The 9,633-nt window shown below is 36.2% G+C and overlaps 1 protein-coding gene across 2 annotated transcripts; it reads left to right on the forward strand.

Moving 5' to 3' along the window:
• Positions 1 to 5,956: 5,956 nt before the first annotated feature.
• On the forward strand, positions 5,957 to 8,863 carry LOC100810706 (activator of 90 kDa heat shock protein ATPase homolog). Of its 2 annotated transcripts, XM_006575140.4 has the most exons (4): positions 5,957 to 7,169; positions 8,305 to 8,384; positions 8,483 to 8,562; positions 8,646 to 8,863. In XM_006575140.4, the coding sequence occupies exons 1-4, from the start codon at positions 6,297 to 6,299 to the stop codon at positions 8,678 to 8,680; spliced, it is 1,068 nt and encodes a 355-aa protein (XP_006575203.1). In that variant the 5' UTR covers positions 5,957 to 6,296; the 3' UTR covers positions 8,681 to 8,863. The 2 variants fall into 2 exon arrangements, with proteins under 2 accessions (XP_006575203.1, XP_003519032.1); XM_003518984.5 differs by having other exon boundaries at positions 5,959 to 7,169; positions 8,483 to 8,863.
• The last annotated feature ends 770 nt before the right edge of the window (positions 8,864 to 9,633 follow it).

Genomic DNA, 9,633 nt, shown 5'->3' on the forward strand with positions numbered 1-9,633 from the left:
TCTTATTTGTTCTGAAGTTAATTTAGCTTTCGTACCTAAAGATACTTGGTGGGTATATTCTGGTGCTACTACTCACATAAGTGTAACCATGCAGGGTTGCCTGTGGAGTCGACTGCCAAGTGATGATGAAAGATTCATATTTGTTGGCGATGGCAAAAAGGTTGCGGTGGAGGCTATAGGAACTTTTAGATTACAGATAAAGATTGGATTTTGCTTGGATTTGTTTGGGAATTTTGTTGTACCGTCTTTTAGACGGAATTTATTTTCTATTTCTAGTTTGAACAAATTTGGTTTTTCTTGTTCATTTGGAAATAATAAAGTTAGTCTCTACCAGAATTCGAACTTGATTGGTTCTGGTTCCTTAATTGATAATCTATATATGTTGGATGTTAATTGTTCCTATAATGAAATACTACAAACAAATTGATGTGGTACAAAAAGGAAATTAAAAGAGAATTCAGCCACTTTATGGCACAAACACTTAGGTCATATCTCTAAATAGAGAATTCAGAGACTTGTGTCGGATGAAATTCTTGAACCTTTAGATTTATCAGAATTTGAAGTCTATGTTGAATGCATAAAGGTAAAATGAATAAATATAAGAAAATTAGGTGCCAAAAGAGCTAAAGACATCTTTGAACTGGTACATACGGACATTTGTGGTCCTTTTCCAACACCTTCTTAGAATAGGCAACAATACTTTATCTCGTTCATAGATGACTACTCTAGATACGGTTACCTTTATTTGATACATGAGAAGTCTCAATCCCTAGACGTTTTTAAGAGTTTCAAGGCTGAAGTTGAACTTCAACTTGGAAATAAAATTAAGACTGTCAAATCTGACCGTGGTGGTGAGTACTATGGTAGATATGATGGATCAGGAGAACAACATCCAGGACCTTTTGTGCTTTTTCTCAAAGAGTGTGGAATTGTTCCGCAATACACTATGCCAGGAAAACCTAGCATGAATGGTGTTGCAGAACGATGAAACCGAACTCTTAAGGATATGGTGAGAAGTATGGTTAGTCATTCCTCTTTGCCAGATTCACTTTGGGGAGAAGCCTTAAAGACCACAGCTTACATCCTTAATAGGGTTCCAAGTAAAGCAGTTAATAAAACCCCTTATGAACTTTGGACTGGCAAAAAGCCAAGCATTAAGCATTTGCATATTTAGGGTTGTCCGGCTGAGGCGCGACCTTATAGGCCACATGAAGGAAAGTTGGATTCAAGAACAATTAGTTGCTATTTTGTTAGCTACCCTGAACGCTCTCGGGGCTATAAGTTTTATGATCCCACTTTAAGATCAATATTTGAAACGGGAAATGCAATATTTCTTGAGGAAGTTGAGTTTGGGAAGGAAGAGAACATAAGGAAAGTTGTCTTTGAGGAAGAACCTATTATTGACAGTGCTCAAGTCCTCATACTTATTGTTCTTCAAGAAACAACTCCAGTAACAGAAAACAATGTTCAAACTATTGTTGATGACATTGTTCAAGAACAAGACAACGATGAGGTTCTTCCTCAAAAACCTCAACAACCTTAAGAAGTGTCATTAAGGAGATCTGTTAGAGAGAGGAGAAGTGCAATCCCTGAGGATTATATTATCTTTCTCCAAGAACATGAGGATGGCATTGGTTTAACAGAGGATGATCCGATTAACTTCTGTCAAGTCATGCCTAGTTCTAACTCTCAAAACTAGATCAATGCCATGAAGGATGAGATGAAATCTATGCAAGACAATGATGTTTGGGATCTCGTCGAATTGCCTGAAAGTGTGAAACCTATTGGTTGCAAATGGATATTTAAAACCAAAAGGGATTCAAAGGGCAATGTCGAGAGATATAAGGCTCGTCTAGTCGCTAAAGGATTTACCCAAAAGGAAGGCATTAACTATAAAGAAACCTTTTCTCCAGTATCTTCAAAGGATTCTTTTAAAACAATAATGGCACTGGTAGCTCATTATGATTTAGAGCTACATTAGATGGATGTTAAGATTGCATTTCTAAATGGTGACATTGAAGAAACAATTTATATGATGTAACCAGAAAACTTTGTATCAGGTGACTCAAAGTCTATGGTTTGCAAACTAAATAAATCCATTTATGGTTTGAAACAAGCTTCCCGTCAATGGTATTACAAGTTCTATCAAGTCATTACCTCATATGGTTTTGAGGCAAATATAGTTGATGATTGTGTATACCACAAGTTTAGTGGGACTAAATACTCATTCTTAGTGTTATATGTCAATGATATACTGCTTGCTAGCAACGGTATAAGCTTTTTACAAGAGACTAAGAATTTTTTGATGAAAAATTTTGAGATGAAAGATCTTAGGGAAGCCTCTTTTGTATTAGGAATCAAGATACTAAGAGATCACTCTCAAGGTATCCTAAGGTTATCACAAGAAGTTATATCGATAAGGTCCTAAATAGATTTGGCATGAAAGATAGTAAACTAGGAGATACCCCGATAGCTAAAGGAGACAAATTTAGTCTCAAACAATGCCCCAATAATGACCTTGAAAGAATAGAGATGCAAAAGATTCCTTATGCATCAGCAATAGGAAGTCTAATGTACGCTCAAGTTTGCACTCGTCCCGATATAGCATTTGTAGCAGGAGTTCTGGGCAGATATTCAAGTAATCCTGGAATGCAGCATTGGAAAGCAGCAAAATATGTGATGTGTTACCTAAAGAGAACAAAATATACATGCTCACTTATCAGAAGTCTGAGAATTTGGAGATCATTGGGTACTCAGACTCTAATTTTGCTGGATGTCAAGATAGCAAACGCTCCACATCTGGATACATATTTATGTTGGCTATTGGAGCTATCTCTTGGAAGTTTGCTAAACAGACTCTCATAGCTTCTTCAACCATGGTTGTGGAGTTCATTGCTTGTTTTGAGGCATCCAACCATGGGATATGACTAAGAAATTTTGTTACTGGTTTGCATGTGGTTGACGACATCGAAAGACCATTAAAGATTTATTGTGACAATAACTCAATAGTTCTTTACTCCAACAACAATAGGAGTGCAACCAAATCAAAGCTTATTGACATCAAGTTTTTGGTTGTTAAAGAAGGAGTTCAGAATAGATAGATTTCCATAGAACATTTAAGGACTAATGATATGCTAGCTGACCTACTTACGAAAGGTTTGGTACCTAAAGTTTTTCATGAGCACACTGCTCATATGGGATTGATTCCTTATAGTACCTTAGTTTAGTGGTAGTCCCATTTATGTTCTATATATGCCTTCTATTTTTCAGATATTTGTATAGATTGATTTTCTATAAAATAAATTTGAAGGTTATCATTTCATTCTGAGATTGTTTTGTTTGTAATATTTATATTGTGTTTGGATTGATCTCTATACAGAATAAAGTTTGGACTAGTTGGAAATGAACATGAATGAGATCACATTGCATGTTATTTTCATGTTGCTTATCCATATTTGATCTATGTCATCAAGTATATGTGACATTGGTGATCATTGTGGCTCAATCACGTTGGATTTTGAGGAAAACTGCAATGGTTTTGTGTTACTATATAGGATGGACCAGATTGTTTAAGGAAAGTCTAAAAGTAAATAACATACGGTTACGCGCCTAAAGACTTTCGTAATATAAATGATTAAGGTTAATATGAAGCTCAAGTGAGAGATTGTTAGGAATTTTATAATTCCTAATTAATTAATTAGTGTGGACTACATATTATATTTATTATTTATATTAGTTATTTACATTTATGGGCTCAATAAAAGTGATTTAATTTGGTGAGCCTATTGGACTATCATCATAAATTAATATGGGCTTGATAAGCGGAAACTAGTTTGACCCATTAAGGAATAATGAGAACTCTAACAGGCTAAAACCTAAAGTAAGGTTGTGGTCCCCAATACACCAAATCAGAAATTGTATTCTCTTATCCCCATCTGACGAGAAACATAAGGTCCCAAAAGGAAAACAGTGATTTGGTTAAGGAAGAATACAAAACCAGTAGTTCCTTAGACTCATAAATTCGGCTACTTATCATGGATCCAGGTATTTTTCACAACCCCTCTTAATAATCTAAGGTAATATGTTTCCGGTGATTATTAGTATTTTATTAAGATCCCTAAAATCCCAAACAGAACACGTATTCTTTTCTTCCAATTCCCAACTCTCTTATACTAGATTTTGTCCTTTTTTATTCACTCAATGATGTACGATCATGCCTCCGCAAGTCCTATCATGGTCTTCACTTTATCGTCACCACAACCACACGACTGCACCACCTGGCATAAGTTGACAGCAAGAATGCGACGTCGTTCTAAGGGTAATATTTAAGGCACTACAACGTTGAAAAAGGGGCTCGAGAAGTTGACGATGTTTGTTTTCGTGGTAGTAGAGAGCTAGATAATGTTGGTGGAGAAGCTCATTGACCGTAAAACAGAGACTGTGGAGTCGTTATTGGTGAGGATTGGTACTTCCAAGTCAATGGAGATAGAAGCAGCGCATGGAAAAAGAACGGAGAAGAGAGGTTTTCTTTCTTTTTTTTTTTTTTAAAAAAAAAGAAATCTAGTGTCAACATTTCTACTATAGTCATGCACTTATCCCAAAAAGAACTCTTATTCTACATCTAAAATTTCTTGCACTGTGGAATCCCCACGCTAGCCAACGTCTATCTTATTATACCTTATTGTGTCGCACTAAAATGGTCTAGCTTAGTGTGGTTGGGCATGAAGAAATAGGAAGAAAAGGGGGAGAAAATTTTAAAATTATGTGTGGATCTCATATCTATTTCTCTTTATTTTAATTTAAAGTCAAATGATTTATTTGTTTTTTTATCTTTTTTTTTTCAGTTTGATTTTTTTCATTTAAATAATTCATTTTAATTCTTTTAAAATGATTCAAAAAAGTCATGTCATCCATATAAAATTAATGTCATTAATTAAATAAAAGTATAGATGACTAAAAATCATCACAAAATGTAAGTTTTTTCTTGATCTTTCCCCTTCTCTTTTTCTCTCTTCTCCTTCCTCCTCCTCCTCTCTCTCCCTCTTTAGATCTCCCTCTACTCCCTCCTCTTTCCATCGCACGTCAACCTCCTCCACCTTCGCCTCCACTATTTCCACACCCTTCTCTGACGTCATGCGCCTGTCTCCTTCCTTACCACTGCTACCTTCCTTTATTCCCCTTTTCCTAATGTTGTCAAACTTTTTTTTTTCATATCCACAACGTTCACAAATTTAGAGCATTTGCACATTTGAATCTTCATCTAGAGTTTGTTGTTCCTTAATGCATTTTTTACTTCAAGATCAAGATGTAAGAATCCATATTTGGTGTTGCATTCTCATATTTGATGTAGCGTTTCCAACTTCAAGATCAAGATGGGAGAAGCCATATTTGGGCAATTAGGTTTATGGTGTGATAGGGTTTGGGTTGAGGTTGGGGTGGTGGTGCAATGGTCGTGCATAGTTGGTTGTGGTGTGCTAGCCGCCTAGCTGATTCCATCATCCATGGCGAAGTAGAGGAATTTGTTGTGCTTGTGGGGAGAGAGGTTGAGGTCGGAGACCTTGAGGTTGTTGGCACTGTCGAGGAGGAGGGGGAGGTTTTGGAGCTTGAGGTCTAAAGAGAGAGGAGGAAGGAGAAGAGAGAAGAAGAGAAGGGGGAAGATGAAAAAAAAAACTTAAATTTTGTGATTATTTTTAGTTGTCAATACTTTTATTTGATTAATGATTTCAATTTTAAATTGATGGGAGGACTATTTTAAATTAATTTAAAAAGATATGGGACCAAAATGAACTTTTTTAAAAAAAATAAATTGAACCAAAAAATAAAATAAAAGATTAAATAGATCAATTGATCTTAATTTGAATATTTTTTTAATATATTTTTTTCATTCTTTTCTGTTTCACATAGATAAACTCACCCTTAGTTGGTCTGGTAACTGAAATTTAAGTGAATGAATGAATGAAGCCAAAGCCGTGGGCCTTTGGCGGCTTTACCTGGCCTGCAACGGTAAGTTACTGTATCCAACGAAACTCCCAACTTGTTTCCCCTGTCTTCTAGATCCTTCCCTCGGTCCACCCCGAAACCACTTTCACGTTTCCCTTTTATTTTTTTGTTTTCCCACTTCGCTGGAATTTCCCATATATAGTCACATTGATTCTGGAACCTTCTAAACTCTCCATACCCATCCTCAACTACCATTATTATTGCCACCCCCACTCGCGAGTGTATTGGATTGAGATCTTAAAAGAATATTTTGGCAGAAAAAACTCCCGCGTGGATCTTTGCTCATTTGAAATTCGATGGCGAAGTTCGGCGAGGGTGACAAGCGGTGGATCGTGGCTGAGCGCCCCGACGGCACCAACGTGCACAACTGGCACTGGGCCGAGACCAACTGCCTCGAGTGGTCCAGAACCTTTTTCAACAACAGTTTCACCAACGTCGCCGTCGGTGACGGCGATGCCACTGTCACGATCAAGAAGGTGGAGAAGCTCGACGGCGAGGCCTATGTCAACGTCCGCAAGGGGAAGGTGATCCCCGGGTACGAGATCAGCGTGAGGCTCGCTTGGGAGGGCGAGGCGCGTGACGCCGACGGAAAGGTTCTGAAGAGAGTCGACGGCGCCGTCGAGATCCCGTACATCTCTGACGAGAACGCCGGCGAGGATCCGGAAATTAGGGTTTCGGTGAAGGAAAATGGCGAACTTGGGATTAAATTGATGGAGGTGATGTTGAAGAAGGGGAAGGTGGTGGTTTTGGAGAAGGTTAGGGTTTGGGTGGAGAGCATGGCGAAGGGTGGGCCCGTGAAGGACGAGCTCGAAGCGAAGAAGGTGGCTGTTCCTCACAAGAACAACAACAACAATAACAACAATAGTAGTAATGGTGATAACAATGTTAAGAAGGAAGAGGTTAAGAAGAATGAGGGGAAGAAGGGGTTTAAGGTGATTAGTTTGATTGAGAAGTTTAATTGTAGGGCCAGGGATTTGTTTGAGATTCTGATGGATGAGAATAGATGGAGGGGGTTTACGCAGAGCAATGCAAGGATAAGCAAGGAGGTTGGAGGAGAGTTTAGTATTTTTGATGGGTCGGTGACCGGGAAGAATTTGGAGTTGGATGAAGGGAAGCTGATTGTGCAGGGATGGAGGTTTGGGAGCTGGCCGGATGGGATTGAATCCATGGTAAGAATTATGAAGCTTGTGAATTTATTTGAGTGTTTAGGATGGTGGGTTGTGATTTTTCTGTGTACTGTTTTTGGATTGGTTTTGGAGAGTGATGTATGTTCTTGTAAGAATCAGGATTTGATAGTAAGAGTGGTGTAAGAACATATTCTAAAGCTAAGTTTGATAGGCCAATAGGGTACACATCACATAAAAAAAAAAGACCAATAAATAGGATTGGGTTTAGCGGGAGGAGTTAGTTTCTTAGTATCTAGCTGATTAAGGTTTGAATTTTTGTTGTGTGATGTGACAACATTTAGTGTCTGATAGTGTATTTAAAAGGGATTGCCTTTGAAAGAAAATACTTGTAGGGGATCAAAAAACAAATTGAGTTTGATAGTTAAAAAGAATTTATTCTGATGACTATAGTTTTGATACACCTAGGGTCAAAAGATTTTGAGATTTTATACTTGCAAATGATTGAATGTTGATTAATATCAGATTAGATATGACTTAATGGTTTTTAATTATATGATAACTTATAATCGGATTGTGGAGTCAATGTATTCCAATAAAATTATATTTTGAAGAACTATCTCATGAAACTTTGATCAAGTTCTTTCAAAAGTTTGCTTTGTAAGTTTTACAATAAAACTTGTCAAATGATTTTTCTTAGCACCTAGAGAGATTAAGAGATAACAAAGAGAAAAGTGTAGGTATGATAGATGATATGATGCTAAGATAGAGATAAAGAACAATGGTGAGTGTTAATGGGGATTTTGTAATAGAATGGTACTCTTTTGGGAAGTTTGAGCTTATCATGCAAGATCTTCAATGCTTTTGGGTATTAAGTTTAATTAAGTGACTGTTTGTTAAATTCTTATCATGTGTGAGTTTATGTAGTAAATTTAATCATGAGATTTATTGATATACAGAAAAAGGTTTATTTTGATATGTTCTATCAAGAAATTTATGGAAATAAACTAAAAGAGTTTATAAGAGGTATGCTATTTTTATAAGCCTAAATATGTTATCTAGAAGCTCTTCCTGATGTCTAAGCTTATTAAATGTTTGCTTCACCATACTGAAAGTGCTGTGGTTGTGGTGTTGTGCTCTTTTATGTAGTGTTTGTTTCTGAATGGTGTGAATTTTGCAGGTGAGGATTGTGTTTGAGGAGCCTGAAGATGGAGTCACTGTTGTTAAGCTCACACATAGTGATGTCCCTGAAGAAGACAGGTGAGTCGGTGTTTAATCGTTTCGGTTTGGGTTTGGAATTGGTTTTGCTCAATCGAGTTACTGAGGATATGTGGTTGCTTGCTTGCTTGCAAATGCAGATATGGAAATGCAACTGTGGTGGAGAACACAGAGAGGGGATGGCGGGATCTCATTTTCCAAAGGATACGGACTGCGTTTGGTTTTGGAATTTGAGCTTTTCCTCATACTATTTATGTGTTGTACAATTTTATTTTTTCTTAAGGAATTTTGTTTTCTTTTCAGCAAGGAAAGATTATTGGATTGGCAATTTCTTGTGAAAGACGAAGTGTCTCATGCTCAATTTAATGATCTTGCTGGCTGTATCTCTAGTTAGAAATGTGATCTGTCATCATTTATCAATGTGATCTCATTGTCCATGTCATACTGAAAGGGTTACAAATTCAGTTGGAGCTAAATTGCTCCCATTCCCATGTTTACTAAATGAAGACTGTGATTACGAATTTCCAGCGCATAGTGATTTTAGTTACGTTGAAATTGGATATTCAAATGGGTCTTGAGGGTAACTGCCGTGAACCACCGACTGTGTTATAAAAATTGGTTCGGACCGGCCAATCTGATCGGGATCCTGTCTCCTTACTGGTCTGGATTAGCTTTCACATTGGTTGTGCATCCAAACCAACCAAATTAACCTGATCGGTTTTGGTTTTGCTTAAACCTAGGTGACCTATTTGAGTTTTGATAAACCAGACCGGGTTGAGCTTTCTTTTAAGAAAAAAAATCTGAATCATCATCTCAAACTCATTAATGCTGTCACAAACCCAACAGCACATTTAAAACCTGTCACCTTCAAACTCTAATCGAATCACCTAAACACCAAAACAACCCATGTTAGAAAAAGAAATATAATCATAAAATTTGATAAATATATTAAGGATAAAAAGAAAAAAAATATAAAAAATTAGAAATTAGTGTTTTAAAAAATACTATTTCAAGAATCAATTTTAAAAAATATTAAAATTTTAAAATATATTAAAAGTTATTAAAAAAATATTTATCGAATAATCAAATAAATTTTTTAATTAGTAAAAAAATTAAAAATTAACTAAAATATCTTATCGAATGAAATATCTTAACGAACATAATATTAATATACTTTTGAATAATAATAATAATAATGACAGTTCACGTTTTAAAAAATAATTATAAACCAATAAAAATAAAATAAAATAAAAAAGATTTTGTTTTGTTATGAAGGGGTAAAATAAATATT

Source organism: Glycine max, chromosome 2, assembly GCF_000004515.6.
Source record: "Glycine max cultivar Williams 82 chromosome 2, Glycine_max_v4.0, whole genome shotgun sequence".
NCBI lineage: Eukaryota > Viridiplantae > Streptophyta > Magnoliopsida > Fabales > Fabaceae > Glycine > Glycine max.